A 17,244-nucleotide genomic window follows, 5' to 3' on the forward strand; every position below is an offset into this window, starting at 1 on the left:
AAACGCGTGCCTGCACAAACACGCAAGTATGCAGACGACATCCTGGTCATCACATGTACATCATGTCATTAAGGACGACGTCCCGCTCATCACATGTACATTATGTCATTAAGGACGACGTCCCGCTCATCACATGTACATCATGTCATTAAGGGCGACGTCCCGCTCATCACATGTACATCATGTCATTAAGGGCGACGTCCCGCTCATCACATGTACATCATGTCATTAAGGACGACGTTGTTGTTGCAAAGACACCGCAGCGGGGGGCAACATGATGCTGTAATTTTATAACCGATAAATCTTTCGTTTCACATTGACTTAATTACACCCTGTGTTTTGTTGCAGCTGAGTCATAGATTACATTGTAATCAGGAGGGAATGTATTTATTCCACGCACCCCATAGCTGTCATGTTGTCTCTTTAGCCACTAATAAGGAAGGCAAATGGGAATCAGTGCTTTGGAAATTTATATCATTTCCAAAGTGAGTCAGGTATCCATTCATGTGCTTGGGTCGACTAGTGACAATAATTTGCAAGAATGGCTGTTTAAAATAAACACAGTAAGGTACTGTATTAGAAGAATTAATAATAGATATTTGACATCCCCTAACGATAGTAATAAGAGAAATATGAGCTTTAAAGTTTTTAGTTAAAGTACATCTGTCTTAAGGAACTGAATTGTGGCCTTTCATGTCTTCATGTCTTGGTATGAAAACGTTTCATAATTGGGGCATGACATTTTTTGACTGGCATGTAAAATCCATTAGTCATCCATCACCATGCAAAAAAAAGAGAAAGAACTTACAAATGAAAATAAAGTGATTTGTTGACCATCATAAATGGAGTAAAAAAATTTTTTGCTAAACAAATATACCAGTTATTGTGGCAAACATTAAGAAGGTCATCATGAATTATACCGATCCCAAGGACAGCTAAAAAACCTGGATGCCTTCGTCATTAGGCCTGGGCTTCTGGGGATTCAGTCCCAGGTTGTTTTACAGTAGTCCTGGGTCCTTTAATCCAATTGCAATTATAGATAGTTTTTGGCCTGATGAATTTGTGTAATTGGATGGAGATGTCTGCCGGTTTTGCAAGCTGTCCTTAATGCGGCCCTGATCGTAAGGTACACAACCCCGAAACATTACCTGTGTTGATTTTACACGGTATTTCTTTTACTAATCTTCCCGGGTGCCAATCATTTTTAGGGGTGACTGTGGGTGAACTATTCACAGGCCTACATGCTGCCATTGAGCGCTGTCATAAACATCACATTCTCTTACGCTTTTACACTCTTTCAATCATTCACACTTTCTCTCGCACACTATCACATTCTCTTTCTCACTCTTAATCTTTCACATGCTCTCTACTGTTAATTTTTGTGGTGACAAAGTTATTCAAAACTATTAATTGCCCCCGACTCTCCTGTGCCTCTTGTGGAGTCGTTGCAAGGGGTGAGCAAATCATTCTTTGGCTATCACAAAATAGTTAAAGGGTTAATGCCAGTTGGATGTCCACTGGTCTACAGTTAAACAGTTGTCCTCCTGCATATCAGAACTTAGTTTTAGGAGGCCTGGGAGAGCTGCTCCTTTTAACTACAGCCCCATATTTAATCAGTTTTAATTAAGCCCTATCATCTTCATATTCCCTCCGAGGCTGTAACCTAAGCACACTGACAAACAACACCTCAGTTCACACTGAAAGTAGGCCCAGCAGCTATAGTGCTGTGCTGAAGTCTGTATACTATATAGTCTATACACTCACCTAAAGGATTATTAGGAACACCTGTTCAATTTCTCATGAATGCAATTATCTAATCAACCAATCAAATGGCAGTTGCTTCAATGCATTTAGGGGTGTGGTCCTGGTCAAGACAATCTCCTGAACTCCAAACTGAATGTCAGAATGGTCAAGAAAAGTGATTTAAGCAATTTTGAGTGTGGCATTGTTGTTGGTGCCAGACGGGCTGGTCTGAGTATTTCACAATCTGCTCAGTTACTGGGATTCATTTGGCGTGAACAGAATGAGAACATGGATCCATCATGCCTTGTTACCACTGTGCAGGCTGGTGGTGGTGGTGTAATGGTGTGGGGGATGTTTTCTTGGCACACTTTAGGCCCCTTGGGCATCGTTTAAATACCACGGCCTACCTGAGCATTGTTTCTGACCATGTCCATCCCTTTATGACCACCATGTACCCATCCTCTGATGGCTACTTCCAGCAGGATAATGCACCATGTCACAAAGCTTGAATCATTTCAAATTGGTTTCTTGAACATGACAATAAGTTCACTGTACTGAAATGGCCCCCACAGTCACCAGATCCCAACCCAATAGAGCATATTTGGGATGTGGTGGAACGAGAGCTTTGTGCCCTGGATGTGCATCCCACAAATCTCCATCAACTGCAAGATGCTATCCTATCAATATGGACCAAGATTTCTGAAGAATGCTTTCAGCATCTTGTTGAATCAATGCCATGTAGAATTAAGGCAGTTCTGAAGGCGAAAGGGGGTCAAACACAGTATTAGTATGGTGTTCCTAATAATTCTTTAGGTGAGTGTATAGATTAATGAGCATTTATATTGTAACTAGTAAGGAGAATGTACTGTGTTGTCCAAATGACAAATTGTCTCGTGAGAAGGCTAGAAAGACCTGTAAAGATGTTTGCTTCTGATAAACGGGAGATAAAGGTCACTTCCTTGAGGGCCTGACAGAAATTAAGTGAACCGCTTGCTCAGTATCTGGCGGAGTCATGCGGGGCCAAAGTACATGTTTTGTCCATGAGGCCTTACTAGAAAGGTCCGTCTAATTCATTGCCCGTAATGTTTGCTTTCAGCATAATTATAAACCCCAAATATATTCTAAGCAATATTCGTTTTGGTGTAAGTTTAGACATTTTTAGTCAACAAACTTTTATTGTCAGGTTAAATATACTGCCACATCAACCTACAGTAGACATACAAGATCAATTAACACATGCCACCTGCCAAATACAGAAAGTTAGCGAATGCTAGATAAATCTTACCAGCCAATTAGACTGGTAGCCAACAAGAATAAAGAACTACATTTTTTCCATGTAAATAAAAACATCCTGCCCAATCTACTGAGGTATAAACCAACAATACAGTGGCAATTAATGAAGCTCTTATTCTCAAAAAAAAAATATCAAGCTCAGTTTGGTTGCACAAGATTGGGTTAAGAGAGACGCTTGCTGAATGAGAGTACACATATTTTCAGGTTACCAGCTGTGTATGCTTGGCTATGTGCAGCTTCTAATTGCCCCTGAGGATATATATATTTTTTTTAATCCCTCAACTGGGTCTGCAGTCATGTCATGTATGTACTGCGCCTAGATGAGTAACACCTACTTGAAGTGGAAGTCCACCGATGGAACACTTACAGTATAATACTGGCCACCTCAGAGCCTTGACCTTAACATGATTAAAACTCTGTGGGATCACTTGGAAATGGAAAAGACCAAAAAGCAGACTCGTGGCAGATCTTGCAAGAAACCTGGAAGAATTTAACACCGCAGTCCTTAAAGGAATTATACGAAAATCTATCAAAGCCAGTTACTTTGTATTCTAATGCTCCGTGCACACTTCCCGCTCACTCACGTCGCAGATTGCTCCGTCTTTGGCGAACTGTCACCGAGCACTCTTGCATGCACACGGCCTCGCTTGGGCGGGGCATATGGAGATAGAAATCTATCATTGTTGTGACCTTGTAAATGGTGAGTCACAAATAAATACTGTGTCACAAATATAATGCAACTGTCAATTATCACAAAATCACAGTCGACAAATAGGTGCATGCACTTTCATTTAAACATAGAAGTGTGTTTTCTTCATCTTATACTACATTTTGTTTGAAGATTTGAAACCATTCAGTGTGACCTATGCAATAATTGAGGATATACTTTTTCACAGCACTATAAGTTAGAATTAGAGCCCCATATGTTTACCTCTGAAGGTATCTTTTTTTTACCTCAGTGAATACCGTACCCTACATTTTATAAGGCATGAAACTGATCATGAGGCTGAGATTCAGACCATGTGGTATACTGTACCTTACAAACCCAGAATATGACAAAGCAATATTTTTGGGGTTTGTGAGATTGTAAATAATTATAAAACCAAAAATGATGGACTCATTGGGCTAATAACTCCACAGAACTCCAGGTAAGGGCTGGTTAACCTATAGACTTACAGAATAACATTATGAAGGTCTCTACCTGTAGACATGATTGCAGCTGCCTTTTGAGAATGAACACCAATGGGACAATATCTGGTTGCACATTGTTTTTCCAAACACAGAAATTATAACAATCAAGCAGGTGACGCAAAAGAGAAATCTTCAAGAGACAATGTATAAAAGTCTCTGGTAGTAAGGAAGCAAAATTATTTTCTAATTTGTTTTACACTGTTAGGCTGCACATTAACGTTTCAGGATAGTACTTTATGCAAAATGTTATGCCAAAGAAGTACTTAATGCATGTAACTGAAGCCTTTACCCATCTTCATTTTCATGGTGAGTTCAAGTCCCAGGACAAAGAAATGGTCTGGATGTTGTCTTTTTGGCCCTTCTCTCCTAAATACTTAACTATATACATGGTTGGGTAGGTTACTTTTTAAATGTAACCCGTTAGTTACAAGTTACCTCTCCACATTTGTAATCAGTAACGTAACTTTTTGATAACTCAATAACAATCTGATTGGATTACTTTAATATTGATGCATTGATTAGTAGATAACTAAATCACATTTTATATGGATCGGCGTAGATGTACTCTTCTAACAAACCAAAACCGGAGAAAATCTAACTAAACTAAACGCTTCATCGGTCACTAATCTAGTTATGTGCGCCCACCTTTGCGCACATGATCACACAACTGAGGGGCGTAATTGTTATTTGGGTTCAAATAAACTTGTGAAACGTGGAGTAAAGTGACATTGTCGTATATTGTGCTAGTCTGTTTTTATATGTGGTGAAGCACCAAGGGAGCATTCAGACTAATCATATTGGCATTAAGCAATTAGCTGATTGATAGCTGCTGTAGTAAGCTTTGCTCAATGGGTGCCTAGCTTGATGATTTTATTTTTTTACAACCACTGCTATGCAGTAACTTAATTAGCTATTTAGCTCATCTCAGTCTCAGCTAGATTACGTTGTCTATTAGGTGACCTGATTGAACAACTGGCGATATTCAATTCGCTAAATGGGTGATTTTAAAACTTGATCGTGTCAAAATATAAGACCACACAATGCTGTGAGCTGTAGAAATCAACACTATACAGCCTAAAATGATGCTGATCTGAAAAATAGGCAAGCATTATACTAATTACCTAAAATTTTCATAGAAGATATTTGCTTTGTTCTTTTTCTATGGTTCTATGAGACTAAGTATTACCTGAAGTAAGGTGGTCCTAATCTGGATTCCTTATAACATTTCTGTAAAATGTCACGCAGTGTTACATTTTTTACGTATAACTTTTATTTACAGTCATACCAATTTACATATGGATTTTATAACTATCCCAACAATAGGTATACTTAACCTCTCGGCAGGACTTCCTTCTTTGTAGCGGTCGTGAGCAGGCAGTGTCACAGGGTTCAAGAAAAGAGACAATCTACAACATAAACAGTTTTTGGAGTTATTACTATAATTGGTTTATTGGCGTTTACTTCAATATTATGGTTAAATACTTCATAATTGATTTTAAAGCATTTTCGCAGGTGGTCTGAGACCTTGGTACATTACAATATATCACTACAATTCTGTTTTTTTTCATAGTGACGACTTTGTATTATTGCAGCAGCTCCCAACAGGGAGTTCTACTGCATTCTATTTTTACATTGACAACATCCCTGAACCGTAAACAGCAGGGGTTCCCATCCTTTTCTCATTCCATATCCGAGTACATTCACAAATGTTGCCAGCCTAGTACACACTTTGCATTCCCTCAACCAGGCCTCTCTTCCTCTCCCTGGTTGATCAAAGACTAGGCTATTGAGGAGCCTATAATCGTGCATGCAATTGTGTGTGATCAACGCACACAGTAACTTCTCTCTTGTCTCTCCCAGTCTCCCCGGCCACCGAAGGAATTTAGTGTCTATAAAGTTCTGGATAGTGATTTTGCCTATGTAGAGACATGCTTTCGTATGTGTCTATTCTATAAGCATATTAAAGGCGCTTTAAAGTTCAAAATTGGATCCCCTCCTCGGCACGAGGGCTGGTGTCCTTGGGCCGTCCTTTTAATGTGCATCTTTAATGAACGGTATTGACGCTGCTGATGACTCTCGCCACATACACTAATCTCTCTTCTCAACTCATGTCCTTATTTTGATTTATTTTATCTCTTCACGTATTCATCTTGGCAGTTTGAAAGATTTGTTTTATTTTTCTGTTCAATTAGTTGTTTGATGGTTGCGTTCATTTGAATGTTTCTTCGATCACAGTGTGGGCTGAAATACCCGCAACTCATCCTGGGTATGTTGGTGGGCACCTGAGCAGTAGTCTCCACCGTGGCTTAGTGTTAACTAGTGTACAGAGTAGTGCAGCGATTGTGAATATCACGTTTAGAGTATACCATGTTGTTCACTTATCTAGACGTCTGGTGTTTAGTCGTGCCGCGTTAAGTACTGTTGTGCTGCTCTGAACAGTGTTCAGGAAGCCACGCTAAACAGCAGCTATTGCGCAAATCCACACTGATTTACACCTCTCAAGCCCAGATCCAAATTACGACTCTCCGTCACCGTTAAACCAGCTTTTCGTCACACATACACATTGTGCAAACTGTTATTTGATTCAGCAATTTCTGTGTTCAAATAAACATAATGAATGTGGGATTATGGTAGTTCCTTGTATTTGTGTGTGCATGTGTGGGAGGGGGTGTAGAGGTAGAATAATGCTCTAATTGTAAACGGATTAGAGGGAGAGCTAGATTCAGCCAGTGAGACTGTCACAGGTACTGTGGGGGAATGAGACTGTGGGAGGGCGGGGCTATATGACACACACTGTTCTCCGCTCCAATAGCTCAACACCCCTGGGCTCCCTGTGCCTCCACTCTCCCTCACTGTATTGTGATTGGTCTAGCCTGAGAATAGGCCGCCTGCCTCAACCCTTCATGCATCGCCAGTGCTTCCAGAATACTCTGTCAGAGTGACGGTCACTATGTAAAACTGTAGAAAAATACCCCCATTTTAACTGGAAAAACGCTTATGTGAATCAACAGCAGGGATAATTGGGTAAAGGAATTATGGCTACCATCTGCTGTTGCCAATGTAGCCATAATGTCCAGGAACAGTGTGCAAAGAGAGACACACACAAAGAGAGGCGAATAAAGCAATATTGGGAGAGATTGAAGCATGGTTCACTCTGGCTCAAGAGCTTTCCTGCCTGGTTCATGGTGCAGCAGGTGTAATGAAGGCCGGTAGACTGCTGTATTGCTGGAGCAGGTGAGGGGCCTGGCATCAAGCTTTTTTTGCGACGGCGCTTGAAGAAATGTTCAAAGTTCTTGAGATCGACTGACCATGTCTTAAAGTAGATAGTTTCTTTTTGATTATTGGAGCTGTTCTTGCCAAAATATAGACAACTACAGTAAAGACATAATGATGATATAACAACTTTACCTTTTGTGAAAAATATCACAAATTAACCTTTATCAATGCAAATCTGTTGCTTGATAGGCAATCCATGACTACTTCATGAAGCTGGCAAATAGTGCAAATCTACAATAGGAAATGTACAGTATTTTGATCTGTGTTAAACTTTCTGTGTTTCTAGCCTGCGACATAATTCCATGTTTTCTTTCAAAAGTTTGATGTCTTCACTATTATTTTACAATAAGTAAAATAGTACCTTGAATGAGTAAGCGTCCAAACCTTTACTGGTACTGTATGTTGAATGGTTTATTGGCATTATAATGGAAATTATTAAATGTATACCACCGATCAAGATGCCTTGTTGACTACGTAATGACTGACATTTCTTCCCGAAGTAATGTGACAACCACAAATCATAATTTAGGGCAAACCTGATCATAATTTAACTGCTCTGCAGTTCACAAACTGTGGACGTCATCCTTGCAGCTGTTAAAACAAAACACTAATCTTATTGAAACTGAAACTACCTGGTAAAAAAAATTTTTTAAGCCTTGTTATAAATATACTTTCTATAAACCACACAGCAATAGCCTCCAGGGTGCGGTTCTCCCTATTGCTTGTACACTTCTTTCTACCACATCTTTTCCTTCCCTTCGCCTCTCTATTAATGTGCTTGGGACACAGAGCTCTGTGAACAGCCAGCCTCTTTAGCAATGACCTTTTGTGTCTTGCCCTCCTTGTTCAAGGTGTCAATGGTCATCTTTTGGACAGCTGTCAAGTCTTCCCCATGATTGTGTTGCCTACAGAACTAGACTGAGAGACCATTTAAAGGCCTTTGCAGGTGTTTTGAGTTAATTAGCTGATTAGAGTGTGGCACCAGATGTCTTCAATATTGAACCTTTTCACAATATTAAATTTTTCTGAGATACTGAATTTGGGTTTTTCATTAGTTGTCAGTTATAATCATCAAAATTAAAAGAAATAAACACTTGAAATATATCAGTCTGTGTGGAATGAATGTATACATTATACAAGTTTCACTTTTTGAATGGAATTACTAAAATAATTTAACTTTCTAATTTTATGACCAGCACCTGTACATTCCCACAAGATGTGCCATGCTAATAGACTCCTACCCACTAAATCAAAAGGTGCTTCAACAAAGTATTGGTTTAAGGGTGTGCACAGTTATACAACCAGGTTATTGTTTTTTTATTTTTCCCCCTCAAAGATTTCATTTTGTTTTTCAATTGAATTGTTCACGTTATAGGTCACATTAAAGGTGGAAAAAGTTCTGACACGATTTATCTTTGTCTCATTCTTTTATCCACTGTATATGTTGGCTAGGTCCTTGTAGAAAATTAGAATTGGTTCTCAATTGACTTAAAATGACTGTAATAAATGCGAGCAAGTTTGTTTGTGTTTTTCCATGTACAAATCACCTTTAAGTAAAGTTAAACCAAATTTGAGTTGATTTTAGGTGATTAACTTCATTTTAAGCATGCAAACAGTCATTTCGTCTATTGATGTTTGCAGTGGTTGTATAAAGAACTCAGTTTCTTTGGGCCCATAGAGTTTCAGGGTGAGGTAACAGCTCACATCGTTTTGAACAAAACCATGTAAATGCAGCCACAATTCACTGCAATTAAAGTGGGATTTGTAGTCCAGCAATGAAACGAATAGACAGAAAACAACTTGGCAAATGTTTTGCTGTAAATCACAACTTGGTTGTATACTCATACTTAACAAACTTTTTGTTGCAAACAGCAAGTGGAACGATTGCCCTTAAGAGTGTGGCTGGTGAAAGAGACCGCCCAGCCGTCAATGCCAAGATGGATCCACAATTGGCCCGTGTTAATTTTAGGTTCTGGTTACATCCTGATTTTACTTCAATGATTTTTAGCCACAGAGTGTATGCCTTGTCTTTGATTCACTGTACTAATCCCAATCTTAGCATACTCTTTTCACTACTGTTGCTATGCCAGTTCATTCTCACTCTAATTGAGCTGGCTTTTAATGCTAAACAGTGCTAGCTGACTTATGCTAATGCTAAGCAGAGGAAGTGGCTAAGTGAAGGCCGTTGTAATGGCTTGAAGCATCGATATCAGAACAATGTAGTCAACGTGGGGGGTAAACAAGATGAGCGCAAAGGTCACTGCTAAGTCAGGTCACGGGAATCTATGGGGTTACAGAAGAAAGAGCAGATTTTAAACTGACAGTTTTTTTCCAGGGTTTGGATATGGTAGCCTTTCATCTTAGATTATTGGAGCTCACTGTTTCCCTGTTTCCCTTCTAATGGCCGTTGCTACCACTGAGTGTCTGACCTGATGATGACTGTGTATTTCTAATTCAAAATCATCTGTCTGGTGCCCTAACCCTCCTCTTGCCTGCTCTCACTCTACAGTGCCAGACTCTGCCAAGCCCGGACCTACCCCTCGTCCTCCCCCCCTCAACTCCAGTGCCACCCCGTCTGTACCCCCCAGCACTGGCAGTAATGGCAAGCGCGCCCCCTCCAGTGCCCAGCAGTCCCAACCCTCACCTGCCCAGCCGCGCTATTCACCCAGAGAGGTTCCTCCGCGCTTCCGCCAGCAGGAGCCCAAGCAGCTGTTGAAGAGGGGTCAGCCGCTTCCCCCTGGGACCCTTGCCCCCCTATCTGGACGCCCCCAACCGGACCCTAGTCAGAACGTCTCTGGTGTGGCGCACGCAGGTTAGCATTTATTTTCAGCTCCTCTTCTCTGTGAACTTTGACTTCATACCAGCCTTACCCTCTCAGATCTCTACATGTACATACAGTAGGGGTTGAACATGGTCACAGTCTAGCTCTACAGTCCAACCTGGACTTTTCTGATGCATTGGATTGTGGATTTTTTTGATTCTTCTGTTATTCCTGGTTTATTTGTTTACCAACATTTTTGTTTTCCATTATACGTTTATACGTTCTCCTATTAAATATAGGAGATGGTGGTGGTTTACCTTAGACTGCCCCAATTTATCCTGACGCTGTCCTACACATTGATCGCATAGTCCCTCCTCGCCTATCATTTGGTCTGTCTGCCCACTGCAGAGGTAACCTGGAATGTATTGGACAACTCTGCAGGGAGAGTCATTGGCTGCCGCCTGCCAGCAAGGCCCTTAATGACTCTACCAGCAAGGTTCAGGCAAGATCATGGCCGTCCCCTCCCACCCTGGTCACCCACTGTTCCTAAAATTATCATCCAGCAGGTGGAGGGCAGATGGGCATTACAGGTCAACCCAGAGATCCTGCCTGCTGAGCAGTTTTATTTTGCTTGTTTTGTTATTTTCTTCCTCCATGCTTTGACCCTCAGCAAGTGTGTGTCTGCCCCACAGAGACTAACAGGACTATGCTCACCACATCAAGACACCAGCAGTCTGTTAAAGATGTTTTCCAGGATTCTGACAACTGGTTGTAAAAGTGGCGCTGCTGAGTGTGTTAGTGATTTTAGATTATCCATATATAAACAGCATGTTACACATCCAGACCAAAAGGACGATCTTGGCCAAAGTCCCTGACTATCATTATTTGTTCATTAAACTGTTACACTATAGTATACTGTTCCCAAAACTCACTTCCCTACATGCAGACAGAAGCATATAACAGAACTGTATGTTCATGTATAAGAGACTCTTAGCACTTATATCCCGTCATGTAATATTCTCTGCATATTCTACCGCATACTTCAGCAACATATTTTGTTTATTTTCTTTAACATTTTAATATATGTCCAGAGATTTTAATTAATTCATTTTCATTTTGGTAATGAACATCTTTAGTGAAAAGTAAAGAAATTACTTCTTACATTTTGAAATGTATTTAAAATACCACCTTAGCGCACCAGGCATTTTTTGTAAATGGATTTTATTAGATTAATTGGTTTTGTTCCTTTTGTTTCCATCAGTGACTATTGGGTTTGATGTTAGCCACACTGTGCTTGAGACTGCAGCCCAGCCCAGTATACATGCAGAGCTGTGTGTTGCTGTGGGGGATAATCTGTTTTCAGTGTGCTCTACCTGGCGGTGCTTCTATGAGAGCATAAAGTATAGCATGCAACCACCGTGGAAGGGAGATTTGATCTGGTTTAAACATTGCATCATTTCAAACAGATTATCGTCTTAGGGATGTTTGCCCATATTGCAGACTGCCGTGTCTACTGCAGAGGGACAAGAGTGAGCTTTGAGACCTATTTTTGATCAGTCATGATAAAAAAGTGAGAGGACACTTGGCTCTGTAGTTAAAGGTACACCTGACGAGATTACGTAGATGCAGTAAATAAACAGCCCATTGGGTCCTTTCCCACTCCAGGGCATTGATGTACGATATATTTCTGTTCAACCTTTTCCCCATCCCTACCGTAGAGAATGTGCCTGCCTTGCACAATGATTTTGTAATGGTTTTATTAATCCAGTGGTGGTGTATTTACTAAACTCTGTAATCGCATGTATGTTACAGTAACTCACCAAACCAATCAGTTCTCTCGCTAGTTCACTTGAATTAAAGTAATCTCCACCCAAAAGGTGTCTAGACCAAGGAATTCAGAAAGGAAGAAGGGGTAAAAGAGAGAGTGAGAGAATGCGAAGGGGGGAAGGTAGACGGGTAGAGGGAGAAATGGAGTGCGCATGGCAGAGACCCAGCTCTGTGGGCTGGGTGACTCATGGCTTACGGTAAAAGCTCATGATTCACTCCACCCCTCTGGCATGCTATGCCGTCTATCTGTGCTGTCTGTATAGGCCAAGGAGACCCTATAGCCTCATAGATGTACTGGTCCAGCATAACGCCAACTGCCTATGACAAGCTAACATTGAAATCCAATAAGTACACCTATAGAAAATGGTTCACATGCATGCTTCCACCCACTCACTTCCACCCACTCTATTTAACACGCATATGTGGACACATACAGTGTGATCTGGCTTATAAAAAGGTGTCCCCCACTCAGTATTGATTTTACGGCACATATAATGGAGCACTGAGGTTTTGTAGGTTAAGGCCATTCTGAGCACCCTGCATTCCCGTAACCAGATCCCATTCTGCTGTGCTCGCTCCCTTTCAGTCACATTTGCGCGTGCTCTTTTTCTTTCACTCCCCCCCGGATTTAGCCCCTGGAATTCTGCCCAGACGACAGAGTGTTCCAACTAGGAATGGTTTGAGAAGTAGAAATGGGAACACACGGCTTTTCGATCTTTTTTCCCTATTTTCTTATGTCTTTTTCCTCTCCTTGTCTTATTTCCCCAGCAAGTCAAATGTGCTTTCATGTAAAGAAGGCTGAGGAGTGAGGGTGCACCCCAATTGGTAGCCTGTTTTCTGTAGTGGGGTGGCAGAGCAGTGTAGTGGTTACAACAGACCAGTATCAGGTGAGAAATCTAGGCAGATTGCTCCCTGGTTATGCTGAAAATGAGAATGTGTTCTCCGTCATAGTTACCTTTTAAAAAAATAAATAAATAAATTGGGGGGTGTTATGATGACTGAGGATCATGGAAAGTTTTGAGGATTTTTATTATAGATTTTACTGAATCTATTGCTGTTATAGTCTGCATGCTGCTGAAACTAATTCCTAATTGTTTTTTATAGAAGTTACAGTATCATTATTGTTATAGATGCTTTTAAAGCTACATGCTAATAATAATAATTATTAATAGTGTGGAAATTAGTAAAACTAAAGCAATACTAGTAGGTTTACTCCCAACTTTGGACTATTAATGTATATTGAGGGGAGTCCACCGGTATAAGCTAGCTTGCATTACCATTGCTAGCTATTTGTAACTCACATTGCTAGTTAAAGACAACATCTGTCAAAGTTAATTTGATTATACAATGATGGCAAAGTTGTTTTCTGCTAAATGTTAGCCTACCTTTAGTCATGTCATATTTCCAAGCCCCTATAGTGGAATATACTCAAGCTATTGTTTAACTGTTTTTATAACAGAGATTGAAACTGTAGTCTAATTGATGTTATGGCCTGGTTGCTATGGATGCTAAAGGCTATATTTTATTATACAACCCTGTTTCCAAAAAAGTTGGGACGCTGCATGAAACGCAAATAAAAACAGAATGGAATTCACTTAACCCTATATTAATTTAAGCATTTGGGAACCGAGGAGACCTGTAGTTTTGAAAGTGAAATGTTTTCCCATTTTTGCTTGATATAGCTGCTCAACAGTTTGGGGTCTGCTTTGTCATTTTTTGTTTCATAATGCGCCAAATGTTGTCAATGGATGACAGGTCTGAACTGCAGACAGGTCAGTTTAGCACCCAGACTTTTGCTATGGGGCCATGCTGTAATACATACAGAAAGTGGTTTGACGTTGTCTTGCTGAAATAAGCAAAGCCTTCCCTGAAAAAGATGTAATCTGGATAGTAGCATACAGTGGGGAGAACAAGTATTTGATACACTGCTCATTTTGCAGGTTTTTCCACTTACAAAGCATGTAGAAGTCTGTAATTTTTATCATAGAAAAATCCAGAAAATCACATTATGATTTTTAAGTAATTAATTAGCATTTTATTGCATGACATAAGTATTTGATACATCAGAAAAGCAGAACTTAATATTTGGTACAGGAACCTATGTTTGCAATTACAGAGATCATATGTTTCCTGTAAATCTTGACCAGGTTTGCACACACTACAGCAGGGATTTTGGCCCACTCCTCCATACAGACCTTCTCCAGATCCTTCAGGTTTTGGGGCTGTCGCTGGGCAATACGGACTTTCAGCTCCCTCCAAAGATTTTCTATTGGTTTCAGGTCTGGAGACTGGCTAGGCTACTCCAGGACCTTGAGATGCTTCTTATGGAGCCACTCCTTAGTTGCCCTGGCTGTGTGTTTCGGGTCGTTGTCATGCTGGAAGACCCAGCCCCGACCCATCTTCAATGCTCTTACTGAGGGAAGGAGGTTGTTGGCCAAGATCTTGCGATACATGGCCCCATCCATCCTCCCCTCAATACGGTGCAGTCGTCCTTTCCCCTTTGCAGAAAAGCATCCCCAAAGAATGATGTTTCCACCTCCATGCTTCACGGTTGGGATGGTGTTCTTGGGGTTGTACTCATCCTTCTTCCTCCAAACACGGCGAGTGGAGTTTAGACCAAAAAGCTCTATTTTTGTCTCATCAGACCACATGACCTTCTCCCATTTCTCTTCTGGATCATCGAGATGGTCATTGCCAAACTTCAGACGGGCCTGGACATGCACTGGCTTGAGCAGGGGGACCTTGCGTGCGCTGCAGGATTTTAATCCATGACGGCGTAGTGTGTTACTAATGGTTTTCTTTGAGACTGTGGTCCCAGCTCTCTTCAGGTCATTGACCAGGTCCTGCCGTGTAGTTCTGGGCTGATCCCTCACCTTCCTCATGATCATTGATGCCCCACGAAGTGATATCTTGCATGGAGCCCCAGACCGAGGGAGATTGACCGTCATCTTGAACTTCTTCCATTTTCTAATAATTGTGCCAACAGTTGTTGCCTTCTCACCAAGCTGCTTGCCTATTGTCCTTTAGCCCATCCCAGCCTTGTGCAGGTCTACAATTTTATCCCTGATGTCCTTACACAGCTCTCTGGTCTTGGCCATTGTGGAGGGGTTGGAGTGTGTTTGATTGTGTGTGGACAGGTGTCTTTTATACAGGTAACAAGTTCAAACAGGTGCAGTTAATACAGGTAATGAGTGGAGAACATGAGGGCTTCTTAAAGAAAAACTAACAGGTCTGTGAGAGCGGGAATTCTTACTGGTTGGTAGGTGATCAAATACTTAAATAAAATGCATATTAATTATTTCAAAATCATACAACGTGATTTTCTGGATTTTGTTAGATTCCGTCTCTCACAGTTGAAGTGTACCTATGATAAAAATGACAGACCTCTACATGCTTTTAGGAAAACCTGCCAAATCGGCAGTGCATCAAATACTTGTTCTCCCAAATATTATTCAAAATTTTGATTCATCACAACATAGTCTTTTGTTTCCCCTTTCACAGCTTTTTTGAAACGTGTTGCTGGCCTCAAATTCAAAGTGGGCATATATTTTTCAAGAAACTTACATTTCTCGGTTTTATGATTTGATAGGTTGTCTTTGTACTATTTTCTATTATATAGGGTTTAAATTATTTGAACATCATTGCATTCTGGGTCCGTATTCACAAAACATTTTCTTACCACTTGGAGGACTCCTAAACACTGAAGTTACGGAAGTTAGGACTGACACGCCAATTTTTGAGTTACTTCTATATCAGCAAGTTAGGAGCTACTTTTGGCCATAAGATGTTTTGTTAATACGACCCCTGTTTTTCTTTACATTTTACACAGCACCCCAACTTTTTTGGAGACGGGGTTATAGAAGAAACCAAAACTATAGGCTAATTGTTCTTATTGAAGATTCTGAAACTATTTGTTAATCGCTGGGCCTATTCTAGCTTGGCAGCTACAGAAGCAGTTGGCTAACTGCTATTATAAAAAATCCTGAAGCTTGAAGGTCAATTGTTATTATAGGTGCTATTGATGCTATAGTCAAATTATCATAGAAAATATTTGAATTATTTATTATTTGATCTCCTGATACCATAGGTAACTAGTTGTTGACGTTTCTAGAGCTAAAGGCTAATTGTTGCTATAAATGTGTTTGAAACTATAGGCTAATTGTTACTATAGGAGTATTTGGAGCTATGCTAATTGCTGTTAAAGCAAATCGAAATATGGGTTAAATATTATAGAAGCTAAAATTACATTTTTGTTATTATAGAACCCACTAAAGCTATAGGCTAACTGTTTTCATAGAAAGTACTGAAGCTGTAACCTGACTAACCATCTATTGCCAGAATGCTAATAAAATCATGACAAGAACTAGCAATATTACATAAAGGCTACTTGCTAATAATGCAAACAAACAAACAAACCGATGCATACTCTAATTTCTTTAATCACTCCTTCACTCTATCTTTTTCTAAATCTTACTATTCCTCTCTCCCTCCCTCTCTAAATTTCCTTTTACACTTTCTCTCTCCCCTCTCCTTCACACTCATTTCTAAAAAACTCTCTCTGCTTTCCTTCCCTTTCTCATTTCCTAAATCCCTCTGTCCCTCTCTCCTCTTTCACTCTCATTTTCTTTCTCCCAGTCTGTCACTGATGTCCTTCACTCAGATTTCTTTAATCATGCTGTCCCTCCTTCACTGTCTCATTTCCTTAATCAGTCAGCCCCTCTCTCCTCCTTCACTTTCATTTTCTTTCTCTCAGTCTCTTATCCTTACTCTGATTTCCGTAATCACTTTGTCCCTCCATCACTTTCTCATTTCCTTAATCACTCGAGTCTTCTCCTTTTTCCCTCTGATATTCTTCATCTCTTCATCACTCCATCCCTCTCCTCACCTTCACTCAGATGTCCTTAATCTCTGTGTTCCTCACTCCCCTTGGGTTTTGGAAAGGTGACGTGGGGGGTGTGAGGAGAACCTGAACAACAACAATAGTTACCCTGGCTTCAGGCTTAGATTACGTTTTGTCATCCTTCCATGTTTCCGGGGAACAAAGCAGTGGGGCCATGGATTGGCAGGGAGGGGGAAGTGCTATCCAGCCAGTTTGTATAGAGGGCATTATGCACGCACAACACGCATCGGAGGGTTTTTTGATGACCTCACTG

At 40.5% G+C, this 17,244-nt stretch overlaps 1 protein-coding gene across 5 annotated transcripts in view; it reads left to right on the top strand.

Moving 5' to 3' along the window:
* Positions 1-17,244, top strand: part of tnrc6c1 (trinucleotide repeat containing adaptor 6C1) — a 68,125-nt gene that overhangs the window by 20,672 nt on the left and 30,209 nt on the right. For all 5 annotated transcript variants that reach the window (XM_029123124.2, XM_029123123.2, XM_029123126.2 and 2 more), the window contains exon 4: positions 10,013-10,315. In XM_029123124.2, the coding sequence (XP_028978957.2) occupies positions 10,013-10,315 (303 nt within the window). The remainder of the gene's footprint in view (positions 1-10,012; positions 10,316-17,244) is intronic.

The sequence above is a fragment of the Esox lucius genome, chromosome 11, assembly GCF_011004845.1.
Source record: "Esox lucius isolate fEsoLuc1 chromosome 11, fEsoLuc1.pri, whole genome shotgun sequence".
Classification (NCBI taxonomy): Eukaryota; Metazoa; Chordata; class Actinopteri; order Esociformes; family Esocidae; genus Esox; species Esox lucius.